At 34.9% G+C, this 16,444-nt stretch overlaps 1 protein-coding gene across 1 annotated transcript in view; it reads left to right on the top strand.

Moving 5' to 3' along the window:
• The window catches only part of LOC114054147 (ras-related protein Rab-2A), a 108,602-nt gene extending 93,805 nt beyond the window's left edge, over positions 1-14,797 (top strand). Inside the window, exons 7-8 of the mRNA XM_027877290.1 lie at positions 11,192-11,260; positions 13,442-14,797. Of these exons, the coding sequence (XP_027733091.1) occupies positions 11,192-11,260; positions 13,442-13,537 (165 nt within the window). The 3' untranslated portion in view covers positions 13,538-14,797. The remainder of the gene's footprint in view (positions 1-11,191; positions 11,261-13,441) is intronic.
• The last annotated feature ends 1,647 nt before the right edge of the window (positions 14,798-16,444 follow it).

The raw sequence follows: 16,444 nt of genomic DNA on the forward strand, positions 1-16,444 counted from the left end.
CTTCTTCCAGGTCTAAGTCTGTGTTCCTATGATCCTCTCAGAAAGCCACATAGCCAGGCCACCCTTTCTGATAGAGCATTTTCTCCTATGTTTCCCTACTGCTGCATATAAGTTCCTTTACTTCATTTTCCCTTCCCCGAGGCCCAATATCCTCATCCCTGTACACCTGAAGAGCTGCCTAGGCAAGGGACTTCAGAGAGAGAAAATGTTGTATCTCTAGCCCCCCACCCCATCCCCATAATTCTATCCACATACACTACCCCCAAGCCTGATTTTGCAAACCTGTGAAGGCAAAGGGGATAGAGAGTGATTGCCTCCTGCTGGAGGTCAGAGAGTATCCATTTCAGCATCATGGAGTCCTCCAACACCAGCTCTCACCACATCTCACAGTGATGTTTGAACTGCATCATCTCTGTCCTAGCCCCTCTTTTTGCCCTTCTGTATGTCTCATTAGCTCCCATGAGTTCAGTTATCTTTATGCTGATGTTTCCCAGATCTGTATATTCAGCCCTAGTCTCTCTTCTATACTAGTTATCTCCATTTGCCTCTTGGATATCTCAAATTGGATATCCTGAAGGCATTTCATACTCTAGATTCTTCCTGTTCCTCAAGGTGCCACTGACCTCCCAGTCAAACAAGCAGCTTTAGTATCATCTTCACTTCCTCCATTTCATCCCATATATCCAATCTGTTGCCAAATCATGTTTTTACTTCCACATTATCTCTCATATACATCACCTTCTCTTCACTTATACAGACACCATCCTAATTCATGCCGTCCTCATCTTGTACCTGGATTGTTACAATACCCTGCTGTTGGGTCTGCCTGTAAGTCTCTCCCTCTCTAATGTATATATGTATACCCTATATAGATTCACCTTTTGTTTTCCCTATCTTCCTTAAAGTTTCAGCTCTGTTCTCAGCTTCCACAAGAGGCATTTTCTGGTCTACCAACTGTTAGTGCTTTCCCCTCTGAGATTACTTTACATCTACTCTATGTATACCTTGCACATATCCAATTATTTGTATTTTGTCTTTGCATTAGAATGTGAGCCCCTTAAGGGCAGCAACTGTTTTTGCCCTTCTTTGTATCCCCAGCACTTAGCACAGGCTCTGGCATGTAAGTAAGCACTTAACGTAATTGGCTGACTAAAGGAGAAAGTGAAGGCTGTAAGAAAGGCAAACACTTTCTAGGGGTTTCTCAGTGAACAGGGTGCAAGCTACAGTACAATAGATTTAATAATAAGAGCAGCTAACATTTATATACCAGCTAGATTTGCATAGCACTTTACATGTATTATTTATTTTGACTCTCACAACCACTCTGTGAGTTTAATAAGTGCTGTCATCATCACTGTTTTACTAATGAAGAAACTTAATCACTGGATCATATTAAAGTATAATCATTTGTCTGCTTTGAGATAAGGAACAGAGGGTGGCATTAGGAGCTGGTTCCAAGCTCCTGAGTTTGGATTATTCGGGGAAAAATAATTTGTTTGCCTTGTAATGAGGAGGGCCCAAATTAATTCAAGAAACATTTAAGTACCTACTGTGTGCCAGGAATTGTGATAGACACCCATCTCACCAAATTCAGATCATCATCCTAGCTTTTCATTAGAAATAAAACATGTAGATAAAAAATTGAGTACTACAGTGGATCCTTGATCTCATCCATGTGACTACTTTCTCCAATTTTTTTTTCCTTGCAAATTATAGCCCATCAACACCTTCTCCAATATAGTTTCTGTCCCACATCCATCCCCTAATTCTTCCATAAAGGATCTGCCCAACATTCTGGTTGACTTCCTCAGTTCCTTCAACATTACATCAGTATCATTATAGCTCTTAGCTATTAGTCTTACCCCTTGATCTTTCTACATGACTGGCCTATCTCCTTTTTCATTACCTGGACAATACTTTGTACCACTTTTGATTTGCACATTATTGTTAGTAATTCACCAAAACCTACTTTTCTCACCATGGATTATCTACATTGCCTTTTGGGTTATCCTAGATTTTGATTTCAGAGATATCAGTGTTCCAACTCTTCATTTCCAAGACTTCCAGCCACATAGCATTACTGGGAGACTGTTGGTGTTTCTTTTAAATGAAGAATTTTTGTTAGAAAGCATTTTGAGGTTGTTAAATGTTATGTAATTTTAAACTGAACTCTTTGGAGTGGTCATGAATCTCATTGATGAGGCCTAATAGCCTAGAGAGTGATGAGGCCTACACAATGTTGTATGCAAATTGGAGCATTTAGAGGAACTTATTATCTTTAAAGAATTTCACTTCTATTTGGATTGTGCACTGGATATTCGCTATAACCAGAGTTATTTCACTTAGTACAGTGAGATACTGAAGTTTTAGATCTAGTTATTGTGTTTGCAGGTGTGGAAATATATTGCCATCGAAATGGTGGCAAATTTGTTCCATTTTTTGTTCCATCCTCTTTACAGATTCAGCTATAAATGCTCATGGGATACTCTCATTTAGCTTTCATGTCAGGGTGTTCTTTAAGCTTCTTTTCAACTCTCCTGCTTTTTCCTACTTAAAAGACATTGCTGTTCATATTTTCCTTATCTTTTTCTTTAACGTTTAACGGGTAATTCCTAGTCTGAGTCAGCATTACCTTTGGCGACCGTAGGAACAATTTATCAAAGAGATCAGATGTTGATTGGGTGAAGCAGTTAATACAGTATTTCAGATTCTTCTTTGATACAGATCCTTTACTGAATTTGTAGGAAATGGTAATTAGAGTCATTGTTTTTACTGTTATCCTCCATTTTTGAGCTTCAGGAACAATAGGTTGGGTTGGAATTATATTTATATGCAATCTCATTTTCTCTTCATCTTTTGATGTTTATTTTGACTTCTGATACACCTAGTTTATGATCCGAGTGCACAGACAGCTGAGATGATCACCCTTCATCCCCATCAGTAATCAGTCATTTTTTCTTTTCTGTCATATTGTTCAGTGCTTGCTCTGTCTTATCACTTTCTAGCTAGCTACTTGAAGAAAGTATTCTTGAGATATGCTTGATGCTTCTAAGGAGTCTACAAGCCTTAGGCAACTTTTTCATTTCATTATCCCAAACCGTATTCAATACCTTTTTCACTGCCCTATCCTGTGTTCACCCTCAGATTACAGAAAATAAATACTAAAATATATGTTGACTTGGTTTGGGGCAAAGGTTCTTCACCTTTTTTGCATCACAACCTCTTTAGCAGTCCGGTGAAACTTATGCACGACTTCTCAAAATAATGTTTTTAAATGGATAAAATAAAATACATAGCATTGCAAAGGAAACCAGTTATATTGAAATATTTGCTCACAGTTCTCAAGTTTAAAAGATCTTGTGCAAGCTCCATTTGATAGAACTTCTCTAAGTCTTCATCCTTTGCAACAGGTCTTGATATTTAAGTTGAAGTTATCTTCAAGGTGTCTTGCTTTTTGCCCGTAATGAGTTCTATATAATAAGATGGCCAAGAATTATATGAAATGTCTTGTTACCTTTGATAACATAAGATCAGCTCTGCCAACTATAGTATTTGCCTCTCCAAAGAGAACCTGTGAGCCATCCTTCCATTTAGCTACAACTTGCTTGTCTTTTGGTTTTATATATATATAGGAAGAATGTCACTGTTGATAATAGTTCACTTTGGGGGGGCGGAGCCAAGATGGCAGAGTAAAAGGAGTGACTTGCTTGAGCTGTCCCCCGAACCTCTCCAAATACCTGTAGAAAATGACTCTAAACAGATTCTAGAACAGCAGAACCCACAAAAAGACAAGAATGAAACAAATTTATATCCCAGGACAACCTGCATGGTTGATTGGAAAGGTCTGTTGGGTCGGGCTGGAAGAGGAATGCACTTTAGCGTAGGCGCACAGGCCAAACAGGCCTCTGCGAACCTGGAACATTTGCAGTTCTAAATGATGAATTAATGTTATAACTAATCTTATAAGGATATGATTTATACAATTCTCTTTTTTCTTTGTATATTTAATTGTTGCATTTAAGAATATGACAAAATAAAACAACTTTGTTTGAAGATAATATGATTATTAGTACTCTGTCCCCATTTCTGCTCCTTTACTACTATCACTTAAGGAAATGGTAGGGAGTTGCTAACACTGGGGGAATATTGTTGATAGTAACACTAGCATTAGCTCTAGAGTAAGAGAACCTGAGTTCATCTCTATCTATATGACCTTGGGCAAGTCATTTAAACTTCCTGGTCCTCAAGTTTCCTCATCTGTAAAGTGAAGGGGTGGAACTAGATAACCTCAGGTGTCCCTGTCCAGCTCTAGATGTATAACTACTATCTTGTATTTTTTGTTGTTGTTGTTTTGTTTAATGCATTTTCATGACCAAATAAACCTCCTCATAAGCTAAAGTTGAATTAATAATGACTACTCTAAGGTCTGGCTACTAAACAAGTTCTCATTTTCTCTACCTACACTAAAATCCCCAGGTCATTTTCAGCTAAACTTCTTTATAGCCATCCTTCCAATATCTTGTACTCGAAAGTTCATTACTATTCCAATTCACTCATACTTACACTTACATTGCTCTCTTAATAAATTTAATCCTACTTAGATTTGGCCCAAGATTCTAGCCCAGGGATGGGGAACCTGTGATCTCGAGGCCACATGTGGCCCTCTTGGTCCTCAAGTGTGGCCCTTTGACTGAATCCAAACTTACAAGCCTCAAAGCCACAGGTTCCCCACTCCTGCTCTAACCTATAGATGTTTTGTTTTGTTTTATTTTTCCATCAGCATATTATTTATCCTTCCCAATTTTTTATCATCTGCAAATTTGGCAAACATGACATCTATACCTTTGTTCAAGCCATTGATTAAAATGTTGAACAGCATTAGGCCAAGCACAAATCTCTTGGACACTGCATTGAAGACCTCTTTACAAGTTGCCATTGAACCCACAGTGAAAGGTAGATTTGAGAAGTGAACAACCACAAAAATTACAGAATTAGAATTTATCAATTTAGAAATTAGAATTTGTCAATTGCTTTGCTGAAATTTTGATAAACCGTATCCACAACATCCTCCTTATCTTCCTTTTGAATTACGCTGTCAGAAATGAGGCTAGTCTGGCACCACTAGTTTTTAATAATGCCCTAATTCATCTTTGTTCTCACCAGTTCTATATGCTCACTATTCTCTGTAATAGTTCGTACACTCTAGTATTTTGCTGGGAATCAAAGTCATGGTCATTGGCCTATTTACAGACTCACTATTCTTTCAGAAAGTACTGACACTGCCTATTGCTTCCATACTCTAGGCTACACTTCATCTGGGCCTTTTTCGAGGCATTCTTGAGGGGAGTCAGGGTACTCTCTTATCCACTACTTCTTTTTCTTGTTTTTTTGATTCCACATTAGCAATTTTTGTTCTGTCCTCTTTCAAGTCCTGAAATCAGTGATATATTATGGTGAGTGTGAACAGGGCTTTGTCCCAGGATACTGACAATCCTTGCATAGAAATAAGTGAATTTATCACTTGAATAGCAAGCAAGATTAAAGTAGGAAGCTACCATAGCATTGCTTCCTCCTCCAGTGGCAACATCCTGGGTGAGCAGTCCTACACAGTCTTAACCTGTACTGTTCTTCCTTTTCTTCCATGGCAGCAGCTTCCCTAGCATCTGGGCCCTTATGACCTGGAATACTTACTCCTCTACTCCCACTGAATTTGTTTGTAAATTTTTGAATATATTTTTCATGTTTGCCCCGGCATATTTTATGAGACCTCACCATAAACACCAAATTTGCCTGTTTTGACTCTAACAGAGAAAACTTCTCGACAAAGATAACAGAGAACATTAGTAAGAGTTGAGTAGATCTACCTTCTTTGCATTGTCCTGAAGAATTTTAGGCCATATGGGGAAATCCAAGAACCAGAAGACCACGCAACATGATTAATATCTGTGGGGGCAAAAACCAAGGCAATATTTCCATCAGAGACAGGAAAGACTTTCCAGAAACAAAATTAAGTAAAGGAGAAAACATTATATAGGGAAGCAGATGATAGCAGTGAGATAAGTTTGTTTCAGACAACTTTTGTTTTCTTTTATGGTAATGGCATTTTTTGAAAATGGAAATCGGCGAACATGGTCTGGAATGTTGTAAAAGCAGGGCTGGGACTATGACAATGTTAGTTGAAAGTATAGCCCCATAACACTCATCGATTACAAATAGCTTAAGTTTTATAATACACTTTATTTAGCTAATAATTAATTTATTTTACTAGACTTGCTAAAAAATGATTGGGATTGACAGGTTTCCTTCATTTCCTCCGTCCCTTTATCAAGCAACTGATCATTAATTTTTCTACCTAATGCTTGACAAGGAAAGGGGAAGGATAATGGGAAAGATGAAATCTGTCAATGAATACCTTGGTTATGTCCTTGTGTTTAGAAAGATTTGGAAGGAATATGAAATCGCACCCCATCCATTATCTCTCAGTCTTTTATCTGACCCTTGAAAAATATATATGTCCTTGTCTTATTTCAGAGGACGTCATTCTTTTTGGTATTTATTAAGAAATGTTTAAGCTAAGTGAAATACTGTAGTAGGCAACTCCAAATGAGCTTTAGTAACTTCATTATAGCCACTAGATGGCAGTATCTTACATAAAGATGTTATATAAAAATTCAAATATGACTTTTGTAATGGGGAAGTCATTTCAATATTTTTGTACTTTTTTTATTCTAACTGTGCATGTCTATCTCTCACCCCACAGTATCATATGTTTCTACTTTACTTGCTCTCCTTTTTTTTTTTTAAACCTTTTTAAGGTAACTTATTACTTTCTTACAGTAACTACCTCAACCTTGACTTGCAGTCTTTGACTGAAAGTTCACTTACTATGCTTGTTTAGTCTGGGATCTGTTATCATCTCGTGTGTGTGTGTGTGTGTGTGTCTGTCTGTCTGTCTGTCTGTCTGTCTATCTATGTTCCTTAGCCAGATTGTTAGTTCAACAAGAGTAAGTACTGAGTTTTCTTGCCTTGTTTTTTTAAAAAAAATGCTTCAATACATACCTATAAAAGTGTTGTGGTAAAAAAAATATTTAAAAGTAAGAATGATAAATACACAAGGCAAAGTCAGATAAAGTTTCTATATTATTGGTGTCACCCAGATATTGTTCCTAGGACTTGAAAAAGCAACAAATTGGCAGGAGGATTAATAGACTAGAAGAAAAGAACCTGGAATTTAATCAAGGTGGTCTAGTGATAGCTATTATTTTTTACCTTCATGTTTTTTATATTGAAGAAGAAAAAGTGTTGATATAGAATCAATGGAAGCAAAAGTTTCATTGTCATTGACTTATATCATCCTTGGAGAAATTGTTGGTTCAGTGGTGACTCAAATCAATTAGAGATATAGAAAGAGACAACATGATAAGAGCCAGCCTCAAGGTCAAAAAGACCTGGGTTCAAGTTCCTCTTCTGATATTTACTGGTTGTGTGACTCTGGGCAAGTCACTTAACCTTGTAGTGTTCTAGGCAACTCTCTAGGACAAAATTGGCTTTTTTCAAAAAGTGAACTGTTAGTTTGAATTGTTAAGTGTTTTATCTTCCCATGAAAGCACATTTTCCGTTTTGTAATTCTTAATGGTTTCTATGATGCTTTCATTAAAGATTTTATACCTAAATCAATTTTTTATAGGATTGGACTGGGTAATACTTAAAAATTCACATAGTTTACGTGATCATAGATTTAGGGCTGGAAAGGAGCTTAAGCCTGCTAGTGCAACCCTTCCTTTTCCAGATAAGGAAACTGAGACATAGAAGGGTTGAATAACCTGTCCAAGGGTATGCCATGTAGTAGGAGTAAGGTGTCAATGCCATTTTTATTTTATTTAACCATTTTAATAAATATATTTCTAACTACATTTTGAATACTTCTCTGATTTCTTGACCAAATATAATTTCACCTTTTTTGATTGGTGAGCCATCACTGTGCAGTGTTCTTATACAGTGATGCTAGTAAGGAATGGTACCACACTGCTGGGTTTTTATGTTTTGGTTTGGTTTTAAGTTCATGTCCTGTGTCTATTCTCACTCTCGGTTGTCCAGTTATTGTAGCCGGTATCAGTGAACTTGCCCTTTGAAGGTCCTCTTCATCACCATCACCTGATTTGAATCTTTTTGTAATTTAAGACATCAAATAAGTAATCTTTTTAAAAATCATGTCTAAAGTGAGTCAATAAACATTTCTTTATGTGCCTTCCATATATGTCAGGCACTGTGCTAAGCACTGAGAATACAAAGAAAGGCAAAAGATAGCCTCTGCTTGTGAGGAAACTCTGAGAGTTTCTTCTGTTAAGTGTTTGAGCTTTTAACATCTACCTTGATTTCCCAAAGGCTTTTGTTTCTTGGTTCTCAGGTATATTCCAAGTAGTTGAAGTTGTATAAATGTAGTGTTGTAATAATGTAGATAAAATGTAGATTTTTATTGTAGTAAAAATGTAGATAAGTAAAATGTTACTGTAGTTGTTAAGAAGTAAGATTTTTGGGCAAGGTAATTACAATTGAAACTCCATTTAGATTCCTGCTTATTTTAAATAGCAATGGTAAGAGTTTTCATTTTGATATGATTATATTAATTTATCTTTACTCTTTGAAACATGTTATTACCAGTTTATTTCTTGTCCTCCAATAAGTAAACTATTTTTGTAAATAAGCTCCATAGGATATGCCCTGTCCTCACAAAAGTCAGTGTTTTGTGAACTTCAGACACAAATAATCATTTTCCAAGGCTAAGTAAAATATTTTTAAAAGTATGATTCAGCTATGTAAGTCAAATTAATTTTGCTAAATATTAACAGTTTGTTAAATATCATCTTGTTCTCAAAATGTGTGCTGTTAAGTTTGTAGCCATAATTCACTTCAAATAGATAAATAATACTTCTAGAAAAAAAATTAAAAAGAATTATCCAAAGATAGTTTTGAAAGCTACTGACAACTGGTACAGTGTCTCTTGTCATCTCGAGTTCTAAAAATACTTTTTTTCTTTATGAGTCTTCATAGAATATGAAATAATCACAGACACCATTATTCAATATATAGAGAATATAGCTGTTGTGTAGTAGAAAGAACATTGGATTCTGAGTCAACAAGCCTGAGTTTGAATCCCATTTCAATAGCTGCTTGACCTGTACAGCAAGTCATTTACCTTCAACGAGCTTTAGTTTCTTAAGCTACAAAACATGATAATTATACTACCTACTTTACAGGGTCACTGTCAAGTTCAGATGAGATAATATGTAAAGTATTTTGTAGAACATAAAGTGCTACATAAATGTTATCTGTTAAACAGATATGTTTTACATTTGAGGTGTTGAATTTTATGGCTGAATAATGTCACCATTTTCATGAAAGTAATATTTTTCTGTGAAGTTAGGATTGGAATTAGGAACAGTTCTTTTGCTTTCTCATTGTAATTGTCAAGATTACCCAGCTAAGGCCTTGCAGACTAGTGGCTGATACATCAATTTTCGTTTTTCTAAAGGTTGTTTGAGGTTATAAGCGCTTTAAAAAAAAAAAAAGGCATCTAGAATAACTTTATTGTAATGAAAGCAGTCCTGTACAATGAGTGTTCTACATCTTCTGACTATAAAATAACACATGTCTTTAGTTCATTAGTTATAGGGGCACTTCAAAGTTGTTACCAAATGAAATCTTATAGACTAACTATAATAAATTTATTAGTGACTCATGAAATTTTAAATAGCACAATTCTCTAGATGCAGTTGCACTATTTTAATTTCAAATAGATTCATCTAACTTAGCAAGAGGGCAATTTATTTACATAATTTGACACATTTAACAATGTCTGCTAAAGTGTAAATTTGTGTTTAATGTGAAGTTATAACACATTTCTAAGTCTTTGTGATTCTTATGTTTTAGTTGAATATGAAAAAGTTAGTTCCCCCCTAGGAATTCTGGCTTTGTGAATTTTTAAAGCTTTTGACTGTAGTTTTTAATTAGTCAGGTTTATAAGACCATCATAATAATTGAAATGTTATTGGAAATAAAGATAAGGGGTTTTTTTTTCCCCTTTTTATATGGGAAAACTTTGATTTTGAGGAATGTGAATCATTTCAAAGTTGGATAAAAGCCAATTTTTTCTTTGCAACTCCAGCACACATTTGAAAAGGTACTCACTTCCTAAGAGCCTTGTGAATCTGCAATGATTAATTCTTCTCATTATTTTGCCGCAAATTCTCATGACCCTCTGTGATGATTCGATCACCCACTTAGAGTTTATGCATATTCATATCTCTCTATTCCTGCCGCAGTTGTTCAAGTCTCCTTCCCTGGCCATGGTGTGTGCTTGGTGCAGTAATTGAGCTGCAGTAGATTGATTACTCTGGGGAGCTGTAAGGCCTTTAAAGGTGAAAACATATCAGTCCTGTTAATTAGGAAACAAAGCTCTGGTGGCAAGTTTAGCAGTCAAATGCTTCTAGTGTAGAAATGATGAGGGGTATGATTTGTTCCTCTCCATGAATCCTGTTTACTTTTTTATATTTGAGTTAGATCTATATCAGTAGCAGTGGGCTTCTGCTGAGGGGATAGAATCCTTGTATGAATTTTCATAAACTCCAGGTTGAAGGAATTCAATATGCATTATTGATAGTATTAACTATGGTTTGTCACCTCGTCAGATACAATGTCCTCTGGCTGTTATCGAGTTTATATACTTCATTTTTATTCTTTTTTACTTGTAACTAATTTCTGTTTAAATGTCATCTAGTACAGTGCTTATTCTGGATTAATTGTAGTGTTTATTAATTGAAAGTACAACTTAGTCATATTGTAGAAGAAAATGTTAAAACTTTATTCAAAGTGGTATAAAATTTAAATAGTGTTATCTTGTTTTCTTGAGCCTGCTGTGGGCCAAGTCATGTAAAGCTGAATGAATATTACTGTATTCCTAGTGGAAGACAGTTTTTTTTTAAATGATCTTATTGAGTGAAGTTGTTATCTAGTTTAGAAATTACAATTGATACTGCAAAAGGTGATATTGTTTACATAGGTTAAATGGTCTACCCCCTTTGCTCAGGTATTGTTTCTGTATTTGTAACTTATTTTTTATCTTTTCATAATAAACTATAGGTGTTTATTTTTTCAAAGAATTTAATCTTACCCTTTTTTTTTTTAATTTTAGGCATTTATTAATACAGCAAAAGAAATTTATGAAAAAATCCAAGAAGGAGTTTTTGACATTAATAATGAGGTAATTTCTTTCATTGTCTAATATTTAGTTTAAAGATAAACAATATGAAACATTAATTCTAGAATGCATGAATTTCATAACAAAAATCTTTAATATTATATAAAATTTATTGAAATATATCTAATGATATTTGCATGTTTATGCTTGCCATTATAGTAGAGCATCACTAAAAGTTGCGATGAAAATGGATTAAAGTAAGTGACCCTATCCATCCATGCACCAACACAAAATAATATAAATCCCCCAAAGAGGAAAGAAAATCCACTCTCATCCACTTGTCCATATGGTGTCATCTGCTTTCAGGAATAATTTTCCAGTATATAGGTGAAGAGAGGCCATGTTGCTGATAACAGATGTACTGCTCTCTGAGCTATCCAGTGCACTTTGAAAATTACACCAAATACATCACATCAGGTTTTCAGAGGGCTGAATTACTGCATACTGTTGTGAGTTTAAATAAAATTATCTGGAGCTGATTTTAGTCTATATGTTGTAAAATTTGTAACTATAAAGCATACAATTAAAAGGTTTTGCATGAGGTTGTAATTTAACCTAAGGAGATAAGCCTCATTGTGCACTGATCATATGATACATTTTAGAATTTTTACAAGGGATCTTTCATGTAGCCCCTACAAGAATGAGTTTCATGCAAGAGGGACTGGATAGTTTAATTACCTCTGGATCCCTTCAAGTGCCTAGCACAGTGTCTTGCACACAGGAGTCACTGTTAATTATTTGTTGAATGGTCTTGTATTCATATTACATAAACATTTTCTTCTGTAGAAACTTTTTGACTTTTTGTTCACTGTTGTAGTGCTTGCATGGTTAGAGGAAGAAAAAGAAAGAAAGGTTTTTTCCCAGCAATTTTAAAGGTTAGGAAAACACTGTATAGGGAAGTTACTGTAAAACTGTAACTATTTGCTCCCCTTGGCCTAAGCATAAATGAGGCTTTAATTATTTCAACAATACTCATATGTAGAAAATAATGTTATATACTTTTTTCTAAAGAACAGAGTAAATTCCTTGTGTTTTATATGTGTGTTCATGCTTATAAATCTTTATGGTTTTAAAAATAATGTCCTTTTTTGTTTATTAATGTGACCATAGGACTTGTTAGTTTAAAGGAGATGCCTTTAGAGACTGATGCCATATAAATTGAACAGTAATTGAGGCCTCTATTTAAAAAGGTCATTTCATTGTTTCTGTCTAGTTTCATATAGTAGCTGACTGCTTTACTGTGCCTTATGGAGCTTTGATTGCAATATGCTGTCAAGAGCCAACAGTCTGTGCTATTTATTTGGCTTAATGCCAAGTCTGGCTCCTTGATTCCTCAAGAAGTTGCTACCACCCAGAGGGGGCAAAACCAATGAGCCATAGGGCATGCTTTTTATTAAAGAGGAGTCAAAAGAGCGAAAAGAAACCACATCAGCTGCTGTCAATACTGAGCTAGTGCCAGAAACCCCAAGGCTACTAGTGTTGCAGAACAACTGCCAAGCACTATAAATCTGAGATTTACTGTGACGCAAAGTTTCCTTAAGAGCTTAATTTCTGAAGCTACTGTATTACTTTTCTCAAAGTGCTGTATTTTTAGGTAAAATCCACTTGAGGGAGTGAGGGTTAAGATATAAGTGTGAGTTTGATGAATGAAAGAAATCCGCCGTGTGTGGGTTCTTGGCCAGTTGCCATGTCTTTGGGGATCATAGAAATTATTGATGACACAGAACACTCGTATGCCCTTAGCCTGTACAGCTGATTCAACATGCAACAGAAATGCTGTAGAGAAAGGAAATGTTTTATATTATATTGTAGCAGCATGGGCTGAGTTTTTTCTTTTTGAAAATGTATTTGAAATAAAATTATATTTAAAAGATTTTATATCACAGACAACTCATAAAACACCCCACAGTTTTCAGCAGTTATTTACCCTATGCCTGTTCTGGTTAGCAGGTGTTTTTAGATAAAATGCCATGGTGTTTTGTTTTTCAGAGAGAAAGAGTCTTGTTATCGATTTGACATTTCTAATTATGACTCGGCACTCTTGAATATGAGTACTTGCTAAACTTTGTAATGTGGCAAGTCAGATGAATTTAAGAAAAGACTTGCTAAAAAACATGATTTTAGTATTAAATATTTGTTTTTTCTGAGATGAAATTCACTGTTTTCCCTTTTTAATTATTTCAGGCAAATGGCATTAAAATCGGCCCCCAGCATGCCGCTACTAATGCAACACATGCTGGCAGTCAGGGAGGACAACAAGCTGGTGGAGGCTGCTGTTGAGCCTACTTTTACTTTCTAGCTGCCTGAATGGGGCCTACTAACTTGTTCTTTCACCCTATCTCCCACTGCTCAAGAGACATGAAACTATTGTGAAATGGCTTTTATGTCGCAGAAGACTTTCCTTCAAATTCTTGTATAACTTTGAATAAACGGTTAATGTTCATTTAAAAGACAAATTTTGGAGATTGTATTCATATATATTTGCATTTGATTTCTAGTTCACTTGATGTGATTATTTTTGTTAAATGTTGTCTTGTGCCCTTGACTACAAACTGAATTGTATTAAACACTACAAAAGTCATTGGAGTATTTTAAATCAGTTTGTGTAGTTAGGTTTCCCAAGCACCTGTGGTTACCTAATGTTTGATATTGTAGAACTGTCCTCAAAAAGTCTGTCAATTTTCAAGGCTATAAAGAAAAATAGAATGTCTCTTTTAATTCTATATTTATCATTTACTTTCTGTATATATAGTTTAATAACCTGCTTGGGTATATTTGCCAAGCTAGAATTCTTTAATGCATTTGCATAAATTCTATACTGTTTAGAGCTTGAAGACAATGACTACAGAAGCATTGTTAGGAGTTGCTTGGACACTGAATTTTAACTTTTTGACATTGTTAGCATGTTCATCTTTTTCTTGTTACTATCCAAGTCCAAGAAGAATGCTTGATGTATATTACTAGAAGCTATATATGTGTTAACCTATTTTAATGCCAAATGTTTGCTGTTTGAACACAATTTCCATAACACCTCTTCAGAAATGCATTAGTTGTTTGCCTTAATGAATACTGTAGATAAAATCGCGGTATGAGTACATAAATACAAGAGGAATTAATATGTGTCAAAATAGCACCACAAAGAATTAATATCCAGACTCAATGACACATTATGAGGACTTTAATCTTTTTCTTAAACATAACAATGTTTTGTGTGTTTTTCATTTATTGACATGATTTCTAAGTATATTTTTCATGCAGGACAGTTTTCCAGCTTAGATGTACAGTGAATGTGTAAAGTTTTTCTTTTAGTGGCAGCCTGTAATCTTTGGTATATGGTAAGCATCTTGTCTGTTTTCAAAGGGGATATGACAATAAATCTACCAGATGAAAAATCCTGATTAAAAAAACAAAACAAAACACAAAAACGGAAAAGCTTTGGTAATTTGCTAAATGTGGTTTTATCTTTTTTTCTTTCTCTTTTCCCTGACCTATGATGAAATTGTTTTAGCAGTGCAAAATAAAATCCTATGTATAAAAGTATTCTTTTTTTATTATACCACATCTTTTTAAAATCACACATGGTTTTGAAAATCCATTACCATTTTCCATAAGTATTTTGACATGCAAAAATATCCATGTACTTATCAACCCAAAATGGGATTTATGTTCTCTCTGCTAACAAGTTGACTCTAAAACAATTAATATCCCCCTTCCTTCCCCCTGTTAGCATTTTAAGAATGGATACTGAGGAGCAACTTTTATATTTATAACATCAACAATTTCGCTTTTTAAAAAATTAGATATCGTGAGGGTTTGTTCGTTTGTTTTAATTGCAAATATAGGCTTTTCAGTTCCAAAGTGGCACAAAGTAGTTTTACCTGAAAGAGGGTAGAAATTACTTTGATTGCGTTCACAGACACTTACACATACTGATCTGGCCTGAAGATTTTATATTTGGCAATAATTCTTGTGGGAAATGGCCTGAAGTTATCTGTCATAATTTTATTTTAACCAGCTCTTGAAAATAGAGAACAAAGCATAATGATTTCATGTTAATTGTCATGTTTCACCAATGTGTCACCAGGTTAAATGTGAACTTTTACTTCAAGTACATATCTAGATTGTCTGTTGATGCTACATCACTACCCCTAATACTGGTCTGAGAAGAAGCTGTGTGGTCATGAGCAGTTCTCTCTGGGTCTGGTTCCCCATTTGCATAATAGAGATGTCAGATCGCAAAGCTCTAAAATCTCTTAGTACTTTAGAATTATATGATTCTAATCAGTACCCTGGTGAAATAGCTATAAATATTCCACTAAGACTTAGAACATGACCCGCCTACTTTCTGTTGTTGGCAATTAAGATTCTATGGAAGTGTTAGCTTCAGGGCTGTTAGATGCATCAAGTTCAATATGCTTCTTCTTGCCCCATTATAAATTAAGGAGAGGACAGAAAGGTAAAGGGCCACTTTATAAGTCAGCTCGTAATTCCATCCCAAGTGTATCTCCTGCCTCTGTCAGCCTTGGTCTTCCCCTATCATTCTGTGGCAAAACTGGTGTGCCTAGAAATACATGCCTAATAATAAGAGCTCACATTTATTTTCCAATTTAATATTTACAAAATGTTTTCCATGCAGTAGTCCTATGAAATGGGTACTGCAAGTATTCTTCCCATTTTACAGATGAGACGACAGCCTCAGAAACATTGTCACTTGCCCATGAAAATATAGCTAGTAACTGTCAAAACAAGGATTTGATCCCAGATCCCAGATGTTAGAGTCTTTATGCATGTAGTTTTTCCACTATATCACTGCTGGTATTTAGCTCTTTATAGTTTGTTACTAATACAAAAAGCCTTGTTTTATGCATAGTCTCAGCCAAACAGTGCACATTATTAGCATCTTTTAGCTAAGTGAATAGATGCAATTAAATACTGTTTTAATTTATGAAATATGAAATCTCAACTATCTTAAGCTTCTAGAATATTTGGTCTTTTTATGCCACTATCATATAAAGACTTTTTAGTAATAATGGCAGTTGTCACTTTTTCTACATTGTGGTACAATTATTTTAGGCTATTCAGTATATGGTGGAAAGTGACAGAAATTTTTTTCAAAATTGTTGAACAGGTTCCAAAGCAGTTTAATACATTTATACTATCCAGACATGTCACAGATTTTCACTCTAA

This window comes from Vombatus ursinus, unplaced genomic scaffold (assembly GCF_900497805.2).
Source record: "Vombatus ursinus unplaced genomic scaffold, bare-nosed wombat genome assembly UNPS02014812.1, whole genome shotgun sequence".
NCBI lineage: Eukaryota > Metazoa > Chordata > Mammalia > Diprotodontia > Vombatidae > Vombatus > Vombatus ursinus.